This window comes from Leucopleurus acutus, assembly GCF_964270905.1.
Source record: "Leucopleurus acutus genome assembly, chromosome: 8".
In the NCBI taxonomy this organism is placed as follows: Eukaryota; Metazoa; Chordata; class Mammalia; order Artiodactyla; family Delphinidae; genus Leucopleurus; species Leucopleurus acutus.
In genome coordinates this window covers 4939250-4964478 of record NC_139151.1, presented here as the reverse complement: position 1 = coordinate 4964478, position 25229 = coordinate 4939250, and the positions used below count along the sequence as shown (strand labels likewise).

Here is a 25229-nt window from a genome sequence, read left to right as displayed (position 1 = left end):
TCATAGGCCCTCTTTAAACACTCAAACACAGAAGGCCTTTGGAAGCGTGGTGAACTCTCTCTCGCTCAGCCTCCTCCACATGCACACCCTCTCTCTCTCATCTGCAGAGCATAAACAGCATCTCCTGCTCACTCACAGAATGCATCTCAGCCCCATGCATCTCGGTTGAAGAGGGGCCCCAGGAGACTCGCGGGGCATCGAGCGCTCTTCCTGTTCCAAGGCCCCAGGGGCTCTTGCAGATGGGATCCTTTACGGGGAGAAGATAATGGGCAGAAAGCGTTCTCCGCCACGGACCAGTCCCAGCTTTCTCTTCCTTTCAACAACCGGGTTGTTTACGCACGAGCAGCCACTTTCCTGAGAAAATTCCAAACTTCTTCTGAATACCCCCTTCTCATGCTTCACTGTGTCACATAGTCTCCTGCCCCCTCCTCTTGCAAACTCAACCCAGCGCCCTTTGGTTCTGGGAAGATGTTCCCGGTATCAGGAGAGGCTAGGAAAGGCTTCCTTCCTCTACTTGGTCAGAAGAAAAGACGTGGATTTTACGGCGAGCTAGGGAGGACCTCGGGGCCCAGAGCCTGACACCGGGCCCCTCGGACTCCCCGCACAGTAAGCGGGAGCTCACGGACAGACGGACATCCCGCCCACACACCCTCAGCGTGCACTCCAGGGTCCTGCGTCTACCTGGTCAAGGATCAGATGAGAGGAAGTCAGGGAGGAAATACTTTTTCTTGATGATTTTCCCACCGTCCGCCAGTGCCTCAGCCCCTCTGGGGCGGGAAGAGCACCGCTTACGCTGCCTCCCGCCCCTGCGCTGGGGGCTGTCCTGGAGGGTTGGTGGCTTCCGAGGCTCAAGAGCTCAGATAACTCTGCACAGATAATTAGGAAGCGATGGGGCTTGTTATTAAACATAATTTATAAGTTCACATAATTAAAATGTTAGGAATGACTGTGCAAGAGCCGACTGGCAAAGTTCTTGAACATTAACCCTCAGTATCATCCCAGCCAGCACACCACCGCCCCCGTGGCAGACTGCGGACCTGGGCGGCCCCGGCTTCCAGAAGGTCCCTCCATGTGCCCGCGAATGTGCACATGTACAGGGGGCAATTCTTGGTTCTGGGACTTTGAGGGGACACTAGGATGAGGAAACAGCAGGGATGCTGCAACGGTAGGGATGAGGGGGTCAGGGGCAGGTCTTCATGTCCAACTCCTGACCCCGACTGCCTTGAGGTAAAGGCTAAGACCCAGAGAGCGGCCGGATGGTGGGTCCGGACTGATGTGTCGGGCACTGGGACTTAGCGTGAGGGCAGGACACGAATCCAGACTCCGGCGCTGGTTTCTCTGGCCAGCCCACGCCTCCTGCCTCAGCTCAACGCCACTCCCTCCCCGCCAAGTGGCTCTCCGCTCGGGAGGCGGGACCGAGTTCTTCGGTGGCCCCAGGAGGCTGCAAGCTTTGGGAGGGAGGGGAGGGAGGGAGGGCGCTGACTGGGCAGTCCAAAGAGGAGGGGGCCTTTAATAGGCTCGCCCAGCGCCTGGTTTGCGGCGCTGCGAGCGGAGCGGCTGCGGTTCGGAGGAGCGGCCGACACCTCCCTCTAGTTGGCGGCTGCAAATCTTCGTCCTTGCACTTGACAGCGATTGTACTTAAGCTCCCAGGGCGCGCTTTGCTTGGAAAGGCACAGGTAGGAGGCGCGAACTGCCCGGTGCACGCTCGCTGCTCTGCGAGGAGTCTCCCTCCCCGGGGCTCTCCTTTCTGGGAGCTGCGGGCAGTCCCAGGCGTCGGTGGTTCCGGTGTACGGGCTGCGAGGAGACAGTGCCGGCGGCCGGGGAGCCGGCCGAGCCCTTCCCAGAGCGCTGCTGTGCGCTGCCCGGCGCCATGCTTCTGCTGGGCATCTTAACGCTGGCTCTCGCCGGGGCACCCGCTGGAGGCTCAGAGCCAGAGCGAGAGGTGGTGGTCCCCATCCGACTGGACCCGGACATCAACGGCCGCCACTACTACTGGCGGGGTCCCGAGGACTCCGGGGATCAGGGACTCATTTTTCAGATCACAGCATTTCAGGAGGACTTTTACCTACACCTGACGCCGGATGCTCAGTTCCTGGCGCCCGCCTTCGCCACTGAGCATCTGGGCGTCCCCCTCCAGGGACTCATCGGGAGCTCTCCGGACTTGCGACGTTGCTTCTACTCTGGGGACGTGAATGCCGAGCCAGACTCGTTCGCCGCCCTGAGCCTGTGCGGGGGGCTACGCGGAGCCTTTGGCTACCGAGGCGCCGAGTACGTCATTAGCCCGCTGCCCAACGCCAGGGCGCCGGCGGCGCAGCGCAACAGCCAGGGCGCACACCTCCTGCAGCGCCGGGGCACCCCCGGCGGGCCTCCCGCAGGTCCCAAGTCTCGCTGCGGGGTGGCCTCAGGCTGGAACCCCTCCATCCTGCAGGCCCTGGACCCTTACAAGCCTCAGCGGATCGGCTTAGGGGAGGGTCGCAGCCCGCGCAGGTCCGGGCGCGCCAAGCGCTTCGTGTCTATCCCGCGGTACGTGGAGACGCTGGTGGTGGCGGACGAGTCGATGGTCAAGTTCCACGGCGCGGACTTGGAGCATTATCTGCTGACCCTGCTGGCCACGGCGGCGCGACTCTACCGCCATCCCAGCATCCTCAACCCCATCAACATCGTCGTGGTCAAGGTGCTGCTTCTCGGAGACCGCGACACGGGGCCCAAGGTCACGGGCAACGCGGCCTTGACGCTGCGCAACTTCTGCGCGTGGCAGAAGAAGTTGAACAAAGTGAGTGACAAGCACCCTGAGTACTGGGACACCGCTATCCTCTTCACCCGGCAGGTGAGTTGATTTGTCACCTCTTTGGACCCAGATAGCCTCCATTTTTTGGGGGGGGAGGTCACTGCCCTTAACTCTCTAAATGCCCTCTGTGGCGCGCAGTCACCTCCATCCCCCACCCCCGAGTTGAAATCTCGTTGATCTCTTCCGACTGCCACTCGGGATCTTCCGGGGAGAGCCGGCTCCTAGGCTCGGTGGAGCCTCGGCTCTTGTGCATACGGATGCACGTGGGCGGTCAGAGGAACGCCTGCTCCTTCGGAAGGTGTAGGCCCGGCGCGGCCAATGAGCGCCTCCTGGATCCAGCGCCGAGGGGCCGGAACCCAGGAAGTTGCCGCCCCGGAGCCGCAGTTTGTCTCCAAGGCAGATAGGAGGCGCTCTGAGGATGGTGTTGGCGACGTCCGCCCCTACTGTAAGGAGACGTCTAAGTCCTGTCGGACGTATCCTTCCGAGGCTTCTTTTTTTCTGCTTGTGGAACTGGAAGTTGAGCGCCTGGTGCCTTTCTTGTGGGTAACCTGCCGTTATCCTCTATCTGTCCGGGGCCTGGGGAAGCTGGATTGGGATAGAGGGGCTCGTTTGGGGTTTTTCGTGGGTTGCAGTGAAAGGACGGAGACTCAGTCAAGTCCAGGCAGCATTTCTGTCTTCCTCGCTGCTTCTCTCACATCTGTCTGTGCTGGGCCTGTCTCCTCTTGGAGGACCTTCTGGTCCATCCAGAGCAGGCAAACCGTTCGAGGCTTGGAGTGTCAAGTGGAGCTTCACCTAGAGCTGAGTTGAGAACGTCTCTCACTTTTCCCGTATCCCTGTTGGTGGAGTGTGACCCTGTGTCCTGATGGAGGCTCCGGGCAGAGCAGGCAGGGCTGCTCATGACCCAGACTCACTGACACTTCCTATGATGGTGCTTGACCGCAGGACTCCATCTCCTGGCCCTGGCAGTGCGGAAGTGGAGTGAGCTCGGGGCAGAGCATCTGGGGATCTCAGCTGCAGGGTTGGAAAGATACTGAGTCTTGGGATTAGAAAGACAGATCAAAAAGGCAGATCAGAAAAGCAGCTCTGCCTTTTGCTACGGATCTACTGAAAATTTAGATTCACAGATGTTGCGGTGACTGGGTGCTGTGTTTTCGAATTCTTGAAATTTCTCAGGTACAGGAGACTGGGAGGAAAGCGAGCGTCCACGTGACCTGCTGCGCCCTCTGATTTGGGGGGGCTGTGGTTTGAATCTGTGCCAGGCTCTTGTTTTGTTGACATCATAACCGCAGGCTTCTGGGGGTGGCAAGGAGTCCTTGGGTACCTATGGGGCCCTGACTCTCCACTGTATCCAGATGGACTGGCGCACACGGGGCTGGAACAGGAGCTGAAGACTTCCCCACTAACCCATTTGGCACAGCTGGTCCCTTCCTGGAGCTAAGCTTCCTCCTTTCCCAGCCTTCTCCTCCCACCACCTGGTTCCTCTAGGGAGGCCTTTGGCCCGAGTCCGTTTCCTTGCGCTCATTCTTCCAACTGAGGTCTGTGGAGCTGTCACTGCCCAGCCCCTACAAGCACTGCCTGAGTCACGGGGAAGCTGCAAAGGAGGCGGCTTCAACCTCTGCACACAGCCCAACTCGGCAGTCAGATGGCTGGGGAAAAAGCAAAGGCCAAGAACAGGATCTCTTAATGGGCAAAGCAGCTGTTGCCCCATCTGCTACCTGCGATGCCCCTGTGGAGGCCATTCACTGGTCTAAAGTAACAGACCTCCGTCTCTACTGCCTGGTGGTGAGGCTGACTTTTGGAACCAGCCGTAGGAAGAGCACTCCTGCTGGGAATATGGGCCATGCCGTCAGAAGGATCCGCCTTTTGAAGAAGAAGCAATCAAACAGCGTGACAGCTTCTGTTTGTCAGTGGTGTGTGCTGGACCTCCCCTAGGGGGCTATGTTGACCATGCATAATGGGTACAAGATGTATGACCACTTGGGTCGGAATGTGCATGGGATGTGCGTGGTGTGACTCTTAGAAGCTGTCTTTCCCTTAGGCGTGGAGAGGGCAAAGCCAGAGAGCGGGGAGGCTGTGTCGGCAGGCCCATCATGCAGGTATGCGCTTCATGCTTCAGAGCAAACGTCTCTCCTCCTCCTGGCCGGTACAGACTTCAGGGCCTGCTGCATTCCCAGAGTCTCAGGAATGGCTCATTCCTGAGCTCCCCGGGGAAGGTACAGTATGAGATGAGAACACCAGCGCGCAGCTGCTCTTTCTAGACGGAGGCCGACGTGGTCTCCAGGAACTTGGGGCCTCCTCTCTGCTCCAACGCAAGAGGGACTTTTGTCTTACTTTGTAAGGGTGGGGAGTAATCCTTTAAATCAGATGTGTGAGCTTCTCTGCTTAAACCCTATTTATTGGAATAGTGGTGTAATCCATGCTTTTTCAAACTAAACTTTGAAAAGAATATATATAATTTGTTTGGATAAGAAGTTTTTTAGAAAGGTGCTTATTTTGTAAATTACCTTTTGTCTCTGAAGGACCTTGAACTGATGGACACCGTTTTTTTTGTTGTTGTTGTTTTTAACATTTATTTATTTATTTGGCTGCACCGGGTCTTAGTTGCAGCACGTGGAATCTTCGTTGCTGTGTCCGAGATCTTTAGCTGCGGCATGTGGACTCTTAGTTGTGGCATGCAGGATCTAGTTCCCCAACCAGGGATCGAACCCGGGCCGCCTGCATTGGGAGTGTGGAGTCTTAACCACTGGACCTCCAGGGAAGCCCCTTTAGAGTCACCTATTTCTTGGTTGCCCCAGAGAAATTGGAAAAATGGCGATTGCCTCTTTCTGATTGCACTCCGGTTGTGTTTCTCACGGGGAGGAAGCAGTTAGGAAGGGGTCGGGCTTGGCCGGACAGTACTTCCTCCCGTGAGGAAGAGGTGAGAGCAGCTCCAGGGAGCTCCCGGTGCCGGGGTGCCCAGCAGAGAGCAGGAGGAGGTCAGGCCCGGCAGGCGTGGAGTTCCCCTCTGACGTCTCAGAGCTGCAGCGGTGGAAACAAGCCCGGGGCCAGGCTGTGGGGAGCCTGCTGTCCCCTTGGCAGGTGGATGGAGGGCTGTGGGGTATTGAGATCAAAACACTGGGAAGATGAGACCCAGGGAGGATCCTTTACTGCCCACAAAGGAGAAACAATGGATCCTACAGCAAGGATTTTGACAATTTGAGGAGTTTCCTTAAAGATTCGGAATAAGTCCATTCCCGTAGGAAGAGTGCACGTTGGATTCTGCGAAGCGATCAGCCTCCAGCTCATAACAGCAGGGTGAGGTCACAGAGGACTGGAACCAGGATGTGTGGAGAATGAGAGCCAGCCGTTCCATGTGCACATTTATTTCTGAGAGGAGGAGTTTCTGTGGCTTCTGCTGTGCTGGGCAGTGGTCCAGTGGGACCGCACTTCTCCAGGCCTTCTCTCTCTTTAGGTCTAGTGCCTCTGCTGTTTGGGCAACTTCGTGGTCCACTGGCTTCCATTCATTTATCCATACATTCTCGTAACACTTACTGAGCATCTATTATTTCTGGTACTATCCTGGGCTGTGGAGCGACAGATACTCCTAAGATGTGGCCTCTGGCCTCCAGGAATTCACTGCGTGTCAGGGACCCCGACAAGGAAACAAGCCATTACAATGCTGTGTAAGTGCCCTGGCAAAGGCTCGGACCCTGTCTTCTGGAAGCCCAGAGCGGGGTCATTCTCTTTAACACTGCAGTCTGGAAGCTGAGAACAAGGGACAGACAGATGCTGGACCGAAGGAAAGGCAAGAAGGAAGGAGGTGGAGGTGATGGGACAGGAAGCTTGTTCTCTATCTTACAGGAGGCCCTTCCTCAGGCCGCCTTCTGGTTTGCTATTTGTGACATTTCCTCCGTGGGACTGGCTGTTTTTTAGGATTCATAGTTTGTGGGTTTTATTCCTTCCTTTACTGGTTTTTCCTGCCGCACTGAGTACCGTGGTTGCTGCTCCCTCGTCCCCTTCTCTCCCCGATTTCTTCCGCGTTGTCTTCTTCCTCGTGTGGGGTCATCGAGGCAGGCTCTCTGTCCTCGTTCTCTTCTCTTCCTCTCCTCACTCATGCTCTCACCGTTCCTCCTCTCACGTCCCAAGGCTGGCGCTCGTCTTCCCGTTCTGGCCTTGGGTTTTGTGGGGATGTATATGTATTCTACACTGTGCAGAAAGGACCCACATTGTGGACCCTCATTTGAAACAGAGGCCAGTTCTTTCCATGATCAACTAGTTGCAGCATGGCAGTGAAATTTAGTGTTCCGACCAAAGAAATGCTAATAATAAAATAATAATATGGATTTTACACACATCTCCCAACACAATAAAAAGAATCATAATTTTGTCAGGATCTTTTAATTTTTTTAAAAAAATATTTACGTATTTGGTGGCATTGGGTCTTAGTTGTGGCAGGCGGCATCCTTAGTTGCAGCTCGTGGGCTCCTTAGTTGTGGCATGTGAACTCTTAGTTGCAGCATACATGTGGGATCTAGTTCCCTGACCAGGGATCAAACCTGGGCCCCCTGCATTGGGAACATGGAATCTTAACCACTGTGCCACCAGGGAAGTCACCAGGATCTTTTAATTTTTTTTGATTTACCATGTTGTATTAGTTTCAGGTGTACAGCAAAGTGATTCATATATATATATATTCTTGTTCAGATTATTTTCCTTTATAGGTTATTACAAAATATTGAGTATCATTCCCTATGCTATATAGTAAGACCTTGTTGTTTATTTTATATATGTACATATGTGTTATAGTTTATATATATATATAAGACATATGTAAGTGTATATATGTTAGTTCCAAACTCCTCGTTTACCCTCCCCCAACCCCTTCCCCCTTTGGTAACTGTAAGTTTGTTTTCTATGTCTGTGAGTCTATTAGTGTTTTTCTAAATAAGTTCATTTGTATCATTCTGTTACATTCCACATGTGAGTGATATCATATGATATTTGTCTTTCTCTGTCTGGTTTACTTCACTTAGTATGATAATCTCTAGATCCATTCATGTTGCTGCAAATGGTATGATTTCATTCTTTTTTATGGCTGAATAATATACCATTGTATAAATATACCACATCTTCTTTATCCATTCATCTGTCGATGGACATTTAAGTTGCTTCCAGGTCTTGGCTATGATAAATAGTGCTGCTGCAACACTGGGGCGCCTGTGTCTTTTCGAATTAGAGTTTTTGTCTTTTGTGAGAAGCTTTTTTGAAGTCAGGTCTCGGAGGAAGATGTTAGCAGAGAGAGAGAGAGAGACAGCTGTAGATCTGTCATTTAGTAGTTTGTAAATCTTTATCACTAATTGGAAACTCAACCCCACTCCTTCTGGGAGGGAGGAGGAGAGACGATTCTCCCTGGCCTGTAGGGCGATAGCTCTTCTGCCCCGTTTCTTACTTACAGCAAATAAGCAAGCTGGGAGTGATGGGGGAGGGTGGGGAGGAAGTTTGGAGGGAGGAATGTGCCCTGGAATCTTTTCTTTCTTTTTTTAAACTCTGGTTAGTCAGGAGGGCCAGCGAGGTCGGTCCCTCAGTAGGTCCTGCCCTTCAACGTCTCTGTAGGTGTTGGCCTCGCGTGGGGCCCTCGCGCTCACCTTGCTGTGACGCCGTGCCCGGGTCGCAGGGCGCAATGGAAAGAACACAGGCGCGGAGTCGGGCAGAGCTGAGTTGGGATCCTGGCACTTGCACTTTTAGCAATGACAGTGAGCGAATCAGCTGTTGGACCTACTCTCCCCTCATCTGTAAAACAAGGAGAATGAAGACGACCAGGGTACCGGACCGGCAGGGCTGTTGAGGGGACGAGCTGCCGAGGGTCCCAGAATTGGTGCCCGGTTACGGCAGCCGGTACCGTCGCTGCATGAGTGCTGCTCAGTATGTCTGCGGCTGTCCGGTCATGACCGATGGGTCCCTGGCCAGAGCTTAGGTTTGAGACGGCCCTGCTTCCAAGCATTCTGCCCCATCCCCCTGCAGGTGTGCCCAACCCTTCCTATTTGTGTGGAAACTCTGGGCTCCACAGTTGCCATTCCCACTGATCTTCCGGGCAGGACCTCTCTACACCTTTGTAGCCCCTCCGATGGGCCCATGCATGTCGCCATTGTTCAGTGTGTTTGCAGGAGGGAGGTGCTGATGCGGTGAAAGGACCACAGCGCTCTGAGTGCTCAGGTACTTCCACCTCCCTTCCTGGGGACTGTTCATCCAGCTTTTGAGGCTGCAGGGCTGGGAGAGGGAGCCTCGGGTTCTTTGGCATTTCATCTCCGCTCTCTACCATCAGGCTTTGCCCAGGAGGAGCCGGCAGACGGTGCACGGCAGGGCTGGGGTCAGTGTGTCTGTGCAGGTGTGGGGATGGGACCTGGCGCAGACCCCATTCCCAGAGCACTCATGGCCTTTAATCCTGCCTTCCCCTCTCCCCGGGCCTCTCCGGCCTCTGCCCACCTGTGACCCACCAGCGCTCTGGGGGCAGAGGGTCCGGAATGGATGACCTTGCCCTCTTGAGACCCCCCAGCCCCTTCGTTCTTTGGGAGCACGTGCCCTGGAAGTAGCATGTAAGGGTGAGGAGGGCCCAGCTCTGCTGATGCACTGCCTGGGTTCAGCCCTCCCTCGGCCCCTCCCTCCTAGTCTAACCTGGGCTTGCCGTTTGACCCTGGGCTGGCTACGCATCTTCTCCGGGTCTCATCTGTAGGACACGGCCTGGTAATGGCATCTCCTTCATAAAGCTGCTGTGAGGATTCTGTAAGCGAGCAGGTAAAGCGCTCAGAATATCATCTGTGCATGAAGGCCAGCTACTGTTGGACATGGTACGCACCCTTCCTTGAAGTGACGGCTTCTGGAGAAAGTTGTTTGGTCTTCCTGCGGTGAGGTTGCTCTGCTTCCTCGGTGATGTAATTCGTGTTTGGTTTCGTCCATCTCTTGCTGGGATACCACTTTGTATATCTTGAGGTGTTTATATCCCAGTGGAATCTGCTGATAGAAGCTGCCTGGGTGAGCTAACCTCTTCTTCCAGGTGTCCTGAGTCACACTGCCCAGGCACTGAACTGCTAGATTTTTTTTCTTCTAACAAAGCCATGCCCTCCCATCCTCAGAGATTACAAACAGAAGTGGATTCTGAGTTGGATGAAGAAATCCAGTGACGCCTGAGAGATTCAGCTGGGTGACAAGCTGTGGGGCAGTGTTAGTACAAGTGCAGGGTGGTTTCACCAGCGATTAGGATACCCTAACTCGTGTGGTGCTATCCAGACCAAAGGCCACTGCTGGCCTGGTGTCAAGAGGCATGGATGCGGACCCCATTCTTTACGTCATAGCGGCATGGCCTTGGGGGAGTGATCTGAGCTCACGGAGCCTCAGTTTCCTCACCTGCAGAATGAGAGGGCGGCTCTGAGGTTCTGGGAGTAGAATTCTTGGAAGCCGTGACGCGGCCGTGAACGTGAGCGCTGGCTCACGCACGTAGGAGTTCGGTGCGAGCAGGAAGTTGGCGCCGTCGGAACAGGTATCTTCTGCCGCATTAAAAAAATGAATGCGCTTGATTTCTGTGGGTCTCCCTCTCTTCCTACCGCTGAAAACACGAGCATCTCAGCAGACGGTGGGGGAGGTGAGAGGAGGTGGAAGGAAGGCCGTAAGGAAGGCAGCTGCGAGGCGTTATCCTTATTTATTGATTTGTTTCCAAAATGTGGCTCTAGTCCTAAATTATTTTTATAAAAAGAGACCATTAGAAAAGAATAATCCAGGAGGATTAAGCTGTTGGCCAAGATGATTCTTGGGTCATTTGGAAAGGCAGTTGCAGCTACAAGAAATGGCAAATCACCAGAAATAGCGAGGGGCTAGGCTGGGCAGTGCCTACGCCCTCCAGGTGGAAGGAACCAGAACCGTTTCAGTTTCTGGAGACAAGTGCCTGAGCTGAAGAGGTTAAGGCAGCTTGAGTGCATCTGAGTTCGTTCCAGAAGGGTGGAGACACACAGGGCCACGAGCGAGGCACCATGCGACCCTGCACAGCCACCTGTGGGAGTTCAAAGCGTGGAGGCCCAGGGAGGCCCCATCTGAGTCCTGACTCAGGGCGAAGGGCCAGGCAGAGGGCCGGGCGGCACCTCTGACCCCAAGCAGCTGGTCTTCCCACAGCGATGGGCTGGGTACCGCGGAACAGCTGCCGTCAGCTGCGTCCGACCCTCAGGAAGTTTGCCGGTTCTTGCCTTGCTCTTGTTTGATCCAGGGAAACTGGGATTTCTTGATGGAAAGAACAGGTTGCTCCTGGCCAGGAAGGGCCTGCAGCTGCATGTCTGCTTCAGAGAGAATCCACGCTCGCCGAGAGGAAGGCGGCTTTTGGCTTTAAGGACCTCCTGACCACAGAGGCAGGCGCGGCCGCCGGACTCCGGCCTGAGCTCTCACCCTGCTCTAGCCTTTTCCGCCGAGCAGGGCAGGGGATGGGCCTCTGAATCTCCATGTGAGTGACTTCACGTTTCTGTGACTCAGTTTTATCAACTACGCAGTGTGGGTCAGCAGACCAGATCAGCGTTAGGGTTCTTTCCATGCTACAAGCAGAGCGTTCTGGGTGCTCCTTTTATAACCCAGAGGCCAGGGGGTGGGGGGTGGGGGGTGGGCTGAGCACCCTGGGATCGGGAAGGAGCAGAGGCTTCAGGTGCTGGGACCGTCTGGGTTTTAGCTGGGAGCTGGCCCTTCCCCAGAGGAGGAGAACGAGGGGACAGGAGTGACTTGCCCGAAGGGACACCTGCGGCGTGGTGGGCCAGGACCAGACTCTGGGCTTCCTGGTGCCTGTTGCCGTGCCCTCTCGTACACAAGGCCAGGCTGGGTGCACATGGTGGCCCGGGGACAGTGTGACACGCTCGTCCTGCAGGCTCTCCCTACGGGCTGTGACCGCCAGGCTAGAACTTTCAGGGGCGACCACGTCTGTGGGCTCCTGAGCTCTCGTGCCCATCTCCCTCTGGCCCTGCACGAGCCTTCCTGCCTCCCTCCGTCCTCCGCTCCCAGGCCGCTGCGCCAGCCCAGCCTGCTCCTGGGCGGCCACGCTCCCTCAGCCACCGGTCAGGTGAGCCTCTCCCACGCCAGCCCCCATGCGTCCCGACAGCAGGTGTTTTCTGGGTTTCAGGACTCTGGCGGAGGGAGAACTTTCTGGGGAGTGAGCCTTTGGAGAGGGAAGGGGACTTGGAAGAGACCGGAATTCGAGGTGCCCCCGGGGGCTCCCAGAAGGGACAGAAGAGCCGTGAGCAAGTGCGGGACAGCCTTTCACCCGCCAGTGACCCGGGTGCCCTCGGGTTCAGTCTGATCACCCTGGAAGCTCTCTGGCCAGAATCACTGTGAACTCATGAGGAGGTGTGGCTGTCACCTGACCGTGAGAAGCCAAGTCTGACCGCTCAGGTGGTAAACTGCTGAGCGCTTGGGATTAAATTTTGCTGATTTTCTGTATTGTGACCGCGTTTCCTCCTATGCTCCCTGGTCCCCCTTACACGCCCTGGCTGCCCACCTTTTCCCCACGTCAGCACACGTGCACACACACACACACACACACACACGCACACGCACACATACACCCCTAGGGAGATACACAGCTGAGGGCAGCTCTCTGTGCCTGTTGTGTGAGCCCCTGGGCTCCCGGGGGAAACATCTGCAGTGCGTGGACTCAGGAGACGCTGAGTAAACAGCTGCGATGAAGCGGACAGAGGGTGACTGTCCAGTCCTCAGACCCTGACTGGGACTCGAGCTTCTCTAAGCTTCAGGGGAGTCTGAAGAGGTGTCTATGGAGGGTGATGGTGCCGTCATTACTCCAGTGGATGCTGGAGGATTAACTAGCGCTGTGTGTGTCAGGTGCGGGCCCAGTGTCAGCATTTACTCAGTCGCCACCGTGATGAGCTGTGATATGAGTCGCGGGCTCCACCGTTGACAAATGGGTGTAATAATACCTCTGCCTCCTCAGACTGTGGTGGGGATTACACGAGATGCTGCACGTCAACCTCGTGTAAACTGTCAAATGCCAACCACGTTAAAGGCAGGGATGTGGCGTAGAAAGTACCAGTGTCACCCGTTCAAAGTGTCTTCTCAGGAGGAGCAGAATGTACAGGTGTCTCATCCTATTTCTCCGGGCTCCGAAGGCACCTGGATGCGTTGCTGGCCCATGAGGCTCCTGAGTCCTGCGAGCTGTGCCCCCAGGAGACCCTTCCACATACGTGAAGAGTATTCCATCCGGGCTGCCAGAGGCTCTGGCCCCGCTGCAGGCTGTTTCAGTACAGAAAGAGGGACCTTCCTGCTTAGGTCACGACTCATGTAATTATCTTCTTCGGAGCGGCCGTGGAGCCCGTGGTCCCCCAAGCCTCTGTGGCCAGTGGAGCTGGGTCTGCATCTGGGCTTGTCTCTGCCTCTCTCTGCCTACTCCCAGCCCGCGGAAGCCGGGCTTTGGGCAGGGCGGGCCCTTGGCCAGTGACCCGTTGGCTGAGAATCTGAGCTTAATTCATGGTGGTCCAAAGGCAGTCCCTCATCAAGGATGAGGCTCCCAGAGCCGACCCTGGCTGGGGTGGTGCCAAGCTTCCACCCCCTTCTGCCCAGTTAGCCACAACCGGAACCTCACCCGGCTGGGGAGTCGCCGTTTTCGGGGCTGGAAGGCTGTGTCTATAGAAAGCGACGGTCCTTTCAGTGTAATCCTGTACCTGCTAATTTCCTCCCAGGGCCTCCCTGGGTAGGATTTGGGTCGCATCTTCTCAGCAAGCCACCGAGCTTCCCTCCTGAGGCTTTTTTCCTGCGTGCGTTCCATGAATGACAGCCCTGCAGCCCCCCTGGGCAAAGGGCCTGGCTGGGAAGTGCTGGGCCTGCTGGGACCCGGAGCGGGGGGAGTGCCCCTCCTTCCCATCTGGTCCTTCTGTGGCGTCTCTAACTTCCGGCCGGCTTCTGCTTCTCCCCTACCTGGGCAGGACCTGTGCGGGGCCACCACCTGTGACACGCTGGGCATGGCTGACGTGGGCACCATGTGCGACCCCAAGAGAAGCTGTTCTGTGATCGAGGACGACGGGCTTCCCTCGGCCTTCACCACAGCCCACGAGCTGGGTGAGGCTGGGGGCTCCTGGGGGCGGGAGGAGAGTGCCCTTCTGGGTCTGCACTGGGTGTTCTGGGCAGGGGTGGGCGTCCATCTTTGCTCCCTGGGGCTCCTTCCTTAGGGTCAGAGTCGCCCTTGGTGATGGCTCACTTTCCCGATCGCCCCAGCCCAGGTGGCCGGTGGCACTGTGTCGGTCAGCAGTCAGAGTGTCTCATCAACTAGGGGCCAAGGGGAGAGGACGTTCCCTACCCTGCTGTCCTCACTGAGCCCACAGCCGATGGGCAGGGCAGGACCTGTGAGATCATGCTCTCTCTCTCTCTGTATTTTTAAAATAACAGCAATAAAACCCCAACATGATTTTTTAAAAAAAATATTTATTTATTTATTTGGTTGCACTGGGCCTTCGTTGTGGCAGATGGCTTCCTTAGTCGCGGCTCGTGGGCTCCTTAGTTGTAGCACGCGGGCTCCGTAGGTGCGGCATGCATGTGGGATCTTAGTTCCCTGACCAGGGATTGAACCTGCACCCCCTGCATTGGGACCGTGGAGTCTTATCCACTGCGCCACCAGGGAAGTCAGTCCCCAGGAACATGAGCTTGAGGACACTTGCGAAGCAATCTACCGTTAGGCAGAAATGACCCGCTTGAAAGCCGTAGACTCAGGTCCTCTAGCTCCCGCCCCCCACCCGCCCCTCAGGCTGCTCCACGCTCGCCCGCGTGCCGCCCTCTGAGGCCTCTCGCCTCCCCCGCAGGCCACGTGTTCAACATGCCCCACGACAACGTGAAGGTGTGCGAGGAGGTGTTCGGGAAGCTCCGGGGCAACCACATGATGTCCCCGACGCTCATCCAGATCGACCGCGCCAACCCCTGGTCGGCCTGCAGCGCCGCCATCGTCACTGACTTCCTGGACAGCGGGCACGGTACGCGGGGCCCCGGGGAGGCGGGCTCGGCCCCGCCCTGTCTGTGCCACGTGACCCACGGCGTCTGACGGGGCCCATTCCGTTCCCCTGGCTTCATCCCCGCTCCCGTCGAGACCCTGTGCTGGCCACGGCCACCTTTCTGGCTCGCCCCTGATGCGCGCCCTTGGCCCCCCGCAGGCGACTGTCTTCTGGACGAGCCCAGCAAGCCCGTGTCCCTGCCTGAGGACCTGCCGGGTGCCAGCTACCCCCTGAGCCAGCAGTGCGAGCTGGCCTTCGGCGTGGGCTCCAAGCCCTGCCCCTATATGCAGCGCTGCAGCAAGCTGTGGTGCACCGGCAAGGCCAAGGGCCAGACGCTGTGCCAGACCCGCCACTTCCCCTGGGCCGACGGCACCAGCTGCGGGGATGGCAGCGTCTGCCTCAAGGGGGCCTGTGTGGAGAGACGCAGCCTCGGCAAGCACAGGGTGAGTGGGCTGGGGGGCGGGGGGTGGACTCCGGGGACCTGCCCTGGGGACCAGCCCTGGCACACACTGCTGTGTGGCCGTAACTATCTCACTGCTGCTCTGTGCCTCGACTGCCCTGGCTGTGGTCCTGGCCCCTTCTTGACTCCGAAACCAGAGAGAAAAGATGAGGCCGGTCAGAGAAACTGGTGAGGCCGTAGGCAGGTGGGGTGCTTTCCCAGGGGCAGCGGGCCTGGCCCTGAGCTGCACCCTGGGAGGAGCTCTGGAGCCCAACACCTGGAGCTCGGACTGGCTCACTGCCCGCTCCTTCCTTTCTGCCCTCAGCAGGTGTTTCACGGCCAGGGAGCCGTGGGCTCAAGATGAGCCGGGCTCAGAGCCCTATTTGTTACATTCCGAACCAAGCTTCATTTTTTGTTGTGATCGGTCGTTTTTGAAGTTGAAACATAAATGAACAAAAGTTATTTTTTCCCGATAAACAGGAATAGCAACCAAACCGGAACAAATTCAGAATCCAGATACTCTCTGAATATAATAAAAACTTTATTTTCTCCAGATCTTGGGTTGGGATAGCAAAGGGATTTGCGCTTTTCCACCAAAAGGAATAAGAAAGAGGCCCATCTTCTCCCTTGATCCCGGCGGGAATTGTCCAGCCCGCTCCTGCCCCTGCCTTGGCCACGGGAGGGCTTGCCTTGGGGTTTCATGTACTCAGAGGCCATGGATCAATGATAAAAAAGCATTCACCAAGCACTTTATCCATTGCCCGGAGATGGGCATGGCACAGAATGATGTAGAATCTTCTGTGTTCTGGGAATATACGTTTAATTAAAGCTTCATTCATTCATTAGGCAACAACCCGCTCTATTCAGGGATCTGGGTAAAGTACTGTGGTGGTCAGAAAAACGAATGAAACATGGGCCATGTCAGAGAGGGCTACAGCCTAGTGGGGAAGCTAGAAATGTAACTGTAATCCAAGACGCAGAGGGGTGTGTGCTGTGTGTTGAGACAGAGTGCGAGCACGTGTCGTGGAGAGCAGGGATGAGAGATTAATGATGATCAGAAGGGCCTGAAAAAGCTTTGGCGAGGAGGTGGGATTTGAAGAGAGCCTCTAGGGATGAGTAGGGTCTCAACAGGCAGAGCTGGAGCAGAGTCTGGGTGGTGGGCTGAGCTGGAGGCTAGCGTGGATGGGCACTCCATTGGGGGCATCTTTGGGAGGGTGGTTCGCTACTAGCACGTAGCTGCCTTGACCACCAGCCTGATGCATTGAGGCTGGAAGGTCCTGAGGACAGGCCGGTCACTGCCAGTTCCTTCTCTTGGGAAGATGAGTCAGAGGATAAAGAGGTTGGTTAGGGGGATACTGGATACAGGAAATGTGATGGGGGAAGCTCTCTGGACCTCTCAGTCCATCAGGAGCCAAACCCACTCTATCCTCAACCTTCTTTCTGAGCGAACTGTCCCTCCTCCACCCTGGCCCTTTAGGGAGGACACTGCCTTCATTAGCTAAAGTCAAAGCACAAAACTTGTCCTATGAGTCACCCCAGAGATCTCATTTCAGGGGTCCCACTCTGTCCACTGAAGCCCGATTTTCCCAGCTCACTCCCTCCAGTTTTGGGACTCCGGCAATTCTTCAGTCCCATTTGACCTACAGTCCCTTGACCTGACATCTTTCCATCGTCCCTCAGGCTTCTCAGGCCCTCACCAGCCTCTTACTGAGCTGAGACACAGTGGTCCATCGTTGGAACCACTCCTTCACGTACACTCCTCTGTCCCCGTCCCCATTCCTCGTACTCACTGGGCTAAGCCACCACCCTGGTGGCATCCGACTCCCTCACCTTCTCAGTGGTGCCAGTGTAGGTGAACATGGCCGGAGAAGCACACGCAGTCCTGCTCGCTGGCCTCAGCTTGAATCAATGACCTGGACACTGCGGTGGGCCTGCCCAGGGGTCACATCACGTTTTATCTCCTGAGTTCTCACTCTCCCCACCACCTAAGCTGTTACTTCACATCTTCACTTTTCTCTTCTATGACCAGCTCTTTCTTCCTCATTTTTCACTTTTGCCTGTGACCTTTCTTCCTCTTTCCCTAAGAAAAACGAAGCATTTAAGTTATCAGACATGAACTCCCACCAGCTCCCAGCACCGCATCCACCGTCGGACCTGCTGCTGCGCCCGTGGTGCTGCCTTTCCTCCTGCACAGTGGACGAGCTGCCCACACGCTCACCTGCGGCCAGGCTTTGTGCCTTGCACTCTGATGCTCTCCTCTGCCGTCTCTTCAAGGAAAGCACCCTGTCAATCTCCTCTCTTTCCTGCAGCATCAGATTGTCCCCTGTGTTGAGTCAGATCGTTCCTGTCAGGATGCATGCTTGCTGTAGTTTCTTCCACCTCAAACTAAACTTCTCACGATCCTTCCTGTTCTCATGTATCACAGTCTCTCTCCTTGACTCCCTTTTTTTTTTTGCCGTATGCGGGCCTCTCACTGTTGCGGCCTCTTCCGTTGCGGAGCACAGGCTCCGGACGCGCAGGCTCAGCGGCCATGGCTCACGGGCCCAGCTGCTCCGCGGCATGTGGGATTCTCCCAGACCGGGGCACGAACCCGCGTCCCCTGCATCGGCAGGTGGACTCTCAACCACTGCGCCACCAGGGAAGCCCCTACTTGACTCCCTTTTACAGCAAAGTTCCTTGAAAGAGTTGTATGAACCGGCTCTCGCCAACGCCTGTCTTGCCACTTTTCTCTGGAGTGCATTCCAAACAGGCTTTCAGTCCTCCTGTTTCTCTGAAATAACTCTTCTTAAGGTCACCAATGACCTGCACGTTGCTGCTCGGTGATTCCTGCCTGACCTGCGAGCAGCATTTGACCCGGCCGTGGCTCTCTGCCCTGAGGACACAGACTCCCCGCCTTGGTTTCCCTCCTCCCCCCCATCTGCCCCTTCCTCACACTCCTGTTTCCCAGCGTTGGGGTGGGTGCTGCAGAGCTCGGTCCTCGCCCCCGTCAAGATCCACGCCATCTTCCCAGGTGGAGCATCTAGATCGCTGGCTGTAGACGCCCTTTACGTTTACATGTCGTTTACATGTTGCTGCCCAGACCTCTCTCATGGACACTGCCTGTCTCCCTGGATCTCCATCGCCCCATCTGGATAACTGATGACCGTCCTAAATACGACATCTGTAAAATGCAGGCCCTCGTCACCACCCCGAACCTGCTCTGGCGTCTTCCATGCACTCAGGCCAACGCCTCTTTGCCCCAGACGTGCGTCCAGCAATCCCTGTGGACTGCCTTCAAAATCGACGCAGAGCCTAACCATTTCTCACCACCTCCTCTGCTGTCACCCCCTCCACGCCGCCGCCCCCTGCCCCGTGGATTATCCCCCCTGCTTCCTCACCGGTCCCCCTGCTTCTGACCTTACTCCTTACAGACAGTTCCCTCCAGAGCAGACAGAGCGATCGTTTGAAATGCAAGCCAGGTCCTCTCGCTCAGACCCAGCGAGAGCCCCGTCTCTGTCTTTAGCTCTTCCTGCTGCCTCCTCGGGGTCTTTGCGCTGGATCGCTCTTTCCCTAGTATCGACACGCTTCACTCCCTACTTCCGTCAGGCCTCTGTACAAATGTCACCTCAGCGGTGAGGCCTCCATGCCCCCCTGTAACACAGGGCAGCCCCCTCTCCAGGGCCCTCCCCATCTCCCGCTCCGAACACCTGCTTTAACCCCATCTGACACCATGTGCGCAGGCTTATTTTCATGGTCTGTCTTCCCTGCTGGGATGCAGTCGCTTCAAAGGCAGGGGTTTGCTGTACATGGTGCCAGGCTTGTGGTAGGAATTCAACAGATGTTTGGCAAATGAGTGACTGAATGGCACATGGCAGGAGTGTTTCCTGTAGGAATGGGTAGGAAGAAGTGATGCCAGGTAAAAAAAAAGCATAGCATCGTCTCAGAAGCCAAAGGAGCAAAGTTAAATATTGAAGGTTGGGGACCGCGGGCCTGGGCATGGACTCTTTCATTCTTTAGGGGGGGTCACTGCTGACCTTTGAGAGGGGACACTGCTGACCTTCGAGAGAGCAGTTCCCGTGGTGCAATGGGGACAGAGCCCGTACTGCAAGGCACGGAGGAGGGAGCAGGTAGAAAGAGCAGGTGTGGCTGGTTCTCTGAGGAAGGGACGGCATGAATGAGGTGGGCTATGGTTTGAGGAGAAAGCAGGGTTAAGGGAAAGTGTCCTTCCTCAGGACGAAACTCTGAGTATCTACCTAAGTTAAGGTATCTGTCTTACCTGCAGCCAGTTCCTGACGGGCTCCGTGCAGGTTCGCGGCTTTGGGTGACCTGTGACAGCCCCTCCACCAGCCTCGTACACCTGGGCTCTGTTGCCCAACTCGTGTGTATTCAGGGCTGAGAACTGGCTTTACTGTCATCCTAAGAAAAACATAATGAAGACTGTAAATTTTCTCTGCCTTCTCCACCCTCTTGAAATTAAAACAACACTGCATAATTCACCCCAAAGCCAAACAGTTTCAGGATTGCTCAATAGCCTCCTGTCTTTATCTCCTCTTAGCACAAACATTACATCTGCTTGTAGTGAAACGTTCTCAAATTTAACCCCGGATTGAGGTGAAGACCAGTCTGGTTTGGTGAAAAGTCTGAATTATGGAAACCTTACAAATAAAAATATTCAGATATCTATGGCGACACGGTTTACTGGCCATCCTTTAGACTCAGAGACTTTTGTAAGGTCACTAACGACACAGAAAGAGAAACCCTGAGCTCCCTCGCGGTGGTAAGCACGGAGCTAGGACATTGCACACACGCTGCATCATTTAAATCTTCCGTCTGACCTCACACCCGAGGTCGATGTGCTGGCCCCATTTTTGCACACGAAGCACCTGAAACTTAAGGAAGTTCCTCTGCCTGCTCAAGGCCACCCATGTGGCGAGGGCAGAGGCCCGGGTGGAACTTGCCTGCCTGACTCCACAGCCAGGAGCCCTGTCCTGCGCGCGGCCTGCTGTGTAACTGGGGGCAGTGGGCATTCGCTAATCAACGGGCTGAAGTGTCGTGTGCGTCCCAGGCACAGGATCATTTGCTGCTCATTTTCTCCCTAGTGGCACAAAGTGGGTTTCGTTCCGGTGGGATGGCACGGTGGAGGCTGTCCCCGAGGGGCTCCTGTGCGGGCTCAGCGTGTGGGTGCCGTGCCCCGACCCCGCAGGGACGTAACAGACCCTTCCTCACAGGTGGACGGCTCCTGGTCCAAGTGGGAGCCCTACGGGCCCTGCTCTCGCACCTGCGGCGGGGGCGTGCAGCTGGCGCGGAGGCAGTGCAGCAGCCCCGCCCCCGCCAACGGCGGCAAGTACTGCGAGGGAGTGAGGGTGAAATACCGCTCCTGCAGCCTGGAGTCCTGCCCCAGCTCAGGTGAGTGGGGGCGGCCGCGGCGGGCTGGGGAGGTGGGCGGGAGGCCACAGAGCTCCTGCAGTCCAGATTCTTACTCCCAGGGCACAGTCCGGACGTGCAGCTGTGCAGAAACCTTGGGATCATTTCTTGGCCTAGCCACCTTTGCCAGGGCTGTCTTCCTCTGATGCTGAGGCTGGGAGTCTAGATGGCCCAAAGGGACAGGATACTAGAACCCTCTTAGTTAAGCACAGACAAGCCCATCTTCATAAGCAGAAGTTTTTTTTTTTTTTTAATAGGTTAGCTTTTAATTTGTTTTCTGAGAATAATCCTTTGCAATAACAATAGCAGAATGGAAATAATATGGTTTAGAAAAAAAGGAACTGTTACATATCCCTTGTTTGACTTTCCTATAGACCACGATCAGCTGTCTGTAATTTGCTGGGATAAAAGTAAATTACATCTTTTCCACATTCTCAGTTTCTTGCTATTTTTAATGAGATTGGGATAGGTACAGCCCAGTTTCAAACTCAGACACCATTCTTACTTGTATACAAGTAGGAATTCTTTCTTTCCTTCTTTCCTTCCTTCCTTCCTTCCTTCCTCCCTTCCTCCCTCCCTCCCTTCTTCTTTTTTTCTTTCTGGCTGCGTTGGGTCTTCATTGCTGCGTGCGGGCTTTCTCTAGTTGCATCGAGTGGGGGCTGCTCTTTCTTCCAGTGTGCGGGCTTCTCACTGCAGTGGCTTCTCTTGTTGCAGACTCTAGGCCCGCGGGCTTCAGTAGTTGTGGCATGCAGGCTCAGTAGTTGTGGCGCACGGGCTTAGTTGCTCCGCGGCATGTGGGATCTTCCCGAACCAGGGCTCGAACCTGTTTCCCCTGCATCAGCAGGCGGACTCTCAACCACTGCGCCACCAGGGAAGCCCCCCAAGCAGGAATTCTTTATCCAAGCCTCAAGAACTTGGGTGGGGGCTTCCCTGGTGGCGCAGTGGTTGAGAGTCCACCTGCCGATGCGGGGGACACAGGTTCGTGCCCCGGTCTGGGAAGATCCCACATGCCGCAGAGCGGCTGGGCCCGTGAGCCATGGTCACTGAGCCTGCGCGTCCGGAGCCTGTGCTCCGCAACGGGAGAGGCCACAACAGTGAGAGGCCCACGTACCGCAAAAAAAAAACAAAAAAACAAAAAAACAAGAACTTGGGTGGGAGGAAAATGACATCTCTATATTTACTAACCTTTTAATCTAAAATTTAGTATTTCCTTCAGTTAGAAATTTAGTAGTTTTTACTAACCTTTCCACCCCAAATTTAGTATTTCTCTTAGTTAGGCAACAGACTACAATGCTAGTCACAGTACCTGTGGCTCTGCCACTAGAGATCATGGGTATTTTCACGTGTTGCATATTTTCAGTTGTTGCAGGTTCCTTAAAATGGCATTTGTGCTCATCACCAGCTCACAGTTACAGTGGGTTTTAGACCCATTGTTGGATCTTGTTATTTAATGGGTTAACAAGGAAGCACATAAATCACAAATGTTTCAAAATATATTGATAGTTGCATATAAATATAATTGGTGTTCTTTGTAATCTATGTATTTTATGCATTTAAGAACGTTCTGAACGCAGTTTCGATAGACTGCTGGGGGGTTCTATTTAGGACTCCTGTTCGAGGGAACTTAAGGCCAGACCCCTGGGGGAGGCGGCACACTGCCCGCGGGATGCGTTACCTTCTGTCTCCCGCATCCTTTGGTCCCCGCCTGCCTTGGTCCTCTGAGGTGGGGTGGTTTCAGTGATGAGGACGCCCCGGCTGAGGGTGAGGAGGAACCGTTTAGAGCCAGGGGAGGCGAAGCACCCCCGGGGGGCGTCTCTCCTTTGCCCTCTCCCCAATGGGCCCTCCCTTTAGCTTCCTGCATGTGTTCCCCCTCCCCAGCCTCTGGCAAGAGTTTCCGGGAGGAGCAGTGCGAGGCCTTCAACGGCTACAATCGCAGCACGAACCGGCTCAGCCTGGCCGTGGCCTGGGTGCCCAAGTACTCGGGCGTCTCCCCACGGGACAAGTGCAAACTCATCTGCCGAGCCAACGGCACCGGTTACTTCTACGTGCTGGCACCGAAGGTGGGTGAGCCTGGGCGGGAGACCAGGGCAGGGGCGGCGTCTTGGGGAGCATCAGGCTGAGCTGCCCCCACTCCTCTTCTCCCCCTCCTGGGCCACTGCAGGTGGTGGACGGCACACTGTGCACCCCTGACTCCACCTCGGTCTGCGTCCAAGGCAAGTGCATCAAGGCTGGCTGCGACGGGAACCTGGGCTCCAAGAAGAAGTTCGACAAGTGTGGGGTGTGCGGGGGAGACAATAAGAGCTGTAAGAAGGTGTCAGGACTCTTCACCAAGCCCATGTGAGTTCTGAGCCCTGGGGGGTGGGGGGAGGGAAGGAGGGCAATTCCCGTGGAATTGCCCCCAGGCGTCGGAAGCTTGGGTGAGATGGAGTAAATGTCAAATCCCGGCCGGTACCCTCGCCTCAGAGGCCACTCGGGCTCGGCTACAAGTATGATGTTCATTCATTCATTCATCCGACAAAGACGAAGGCTTGACTAGGAGCCACTTAGCTGGAGACGATATTCAGGCATTTGGCAGAGTTGTTAGGGTCTGTCTAGAACTCTAGAGTGAGACTGACCTGTGTTCGAGTCCCAGTTCCCCATTTTCTGGATGAAGCTGGGCAGGTGACGCAATCTCAAGAATTCTATGTTTCCCCACGTGTAAAGTGAGCACGATGCTAATATATTTCATGTCCCGCTACTGTGAGGATTAGGGAGTTGATTCAAGTGACATGCTCAGCATAGTACCTGCTGCGTAATAAATGCTCACTAAATGGTCATGGTGATGATAACAAAACATACCTGGGGACAGATGTGACAGCCTCCTCCTTTCCTGAGCCCGAGGCCCTGGGCTTGGGGACAGGATTAAGCTGAGAATGGCACTAAACTGCAGGGAGACGGAGGAGCGAACGGCTGGGACTGAGGGAGCCCCCTCGTGGGAGACGGGTGCCCAGATCAGCCGAAGAAATGTCTCTGCTGAGCCTGGGCTCCTGCCTTTCCGAGGTCCCTTTATTTTCACGGGGATGTGCTCCTTGCAAAGTCCGGACCCAAGCTCTGGAAGAAGCAGGGGCAAGCAGAGTCCCTGCTGTCTCAGTCGAGGGGTGTGCTTGGCTCTGAGGACTTGGGGGTCCAGGTGCTGGTGGCAGTAAGGCCTCGATGGCTGTCCAGGAGCCTCGCCCGCCCCCTGGACACAGTGCCGTCTGCCGAGCCCTGGGTGCAACCTCTCTGGGCACTCAGGTGCTGCAGGCGATCGTGTTGCAGGCTGTCCCTCAGGGACCCGCAGGGGAGGCGGGGCTGGGAATTAAAGGTAGATCCCCGGGCTCTCTTCACGGGCTAAATGGCAGGTGTCCCTTTCATAGACTAGTGGAGTGGGAAGGAGCTGAGACATCTTTTAACCTGCTCATTGCGTAGGTGAGGCCCCTGGAGCCCAGAGAGGCTGATTTGCTTGAAGCCACCAGGGAGCTGGCGCCCGAGCCAAGGCTTGGTGTAGGTCCCTGACCCCAGGGTGTGCACCTCCCTGCATCAGCCCCAGCCCTGGCCCCTCCCGTCCTCCTCCCCCTTCCTCTCCGCTCCCTCTGGAGTCGGTAGGTGCAGCCAGCATATCCACGGGCCGGCCGATGTGCCCACAGCCTCCCCACCTCTCGGTTTGTGTGACCCATGGGCTGGGCCAGGCCCGGTACTCTGCCACCTGCGTGACCTGCCCGGGGTTTGGGAAAGGGAACCCGTCTCGGCGTCGGAGGGCAGCGAGGTCCTGCGGCAGGCATCGGTCTAACGCTTACTCTTCTGCCGCCGCAGGCACGGCTACAATTTCGTGGTCGCCATCCCAGCGGGCGCCTCCAGCATCGACATCCGCCAGCGCGGCTACAGAGGGCTGATCGGAGACGACAACTACCTGGCCCTGAAGAACAGCCAAGGCAAGTACCTGCTCAACGGGCACTTCGTGGTGTCGGCCGTGGAGCGGGACCTGGTGGTGAAGGGCAGCCTGCTGCGCTACAGCGGCACGGGGACCGCAGTGGAGAGCCTGCAGGCCTCGCGGCCCATCCTGGAGCCCCTGACCGTGGAGGTGCTCTCCGTGGGGAAGATGACGCCGCCCCGGGTCCGCTACTCCTTCTACCTGCCCAAGGAGCCCCGGGAGGACCGGGCCTCGCCGCCCACGGACCCCCGGGCCCCCTCCGTGCTCCACAACAGTGTCCTCAGCCTCTCCAATCAGGTGGAGCAGCCGGACGCCCGGGCCCCTGCACGCTGGGTGGCGGGCAGCTGGGGGCCGTGCTCGGCCAGCTGCGGGGGTGGCCTGCAGCGGCGGCCCGTGGACTGTCGCGGGCCCCCCGGGCAGCGCGGGGCATCCGCCTGCGACGCCGCCCACCGGCCGGCGGACACGCGCGCCTGTGGGGATCCCTGCCCGGCCTGGGAGCTGGGCGCCTGGTCCCCCTGCTCCAAGAGCTGCGGCCGGGGCTTCAAGAGGCGTCCGCTCAAGTGCGTGGGCCACGGAGGGCGGCTGCTGGCCCGGGACCGGTGCAACCTGCGCCGGAAGCCCCAGGAGCTGGACTTCTGTGTCCTGAGGCCGTGCTGA

General features: G+C 56.4%; 1 protein-coding gene across 1 annotated transcript; it reads left to right on the top strand.

Moving 5' to 3' along the window:
* Positions 1-1855: 1855 nt before the first annotated feature.
* Positions 1856-25229, top strand: ADAMTS15 (ADAM metallopeptidase with thrombospondin type 1 motif 15; the record flags this gene model as incomplete). The annotated part of the gene is made up of 8 exons (XM_082843803.1): positions 1856-2827; positions 13726-13858; positions 14596-14763; positions 14941-15224; positions 20428-20605; positions 22502-22683; positions 22785-22960; positions 24455-25229. Exons 1-8 carry the CDS (start codon positions 1871-1873, stop codon positions 25227-25229), a joined length of 2853 nt encoding a protein of 950 aa, XP_082699929.1. The 5' UTR covers positions 1856-1870.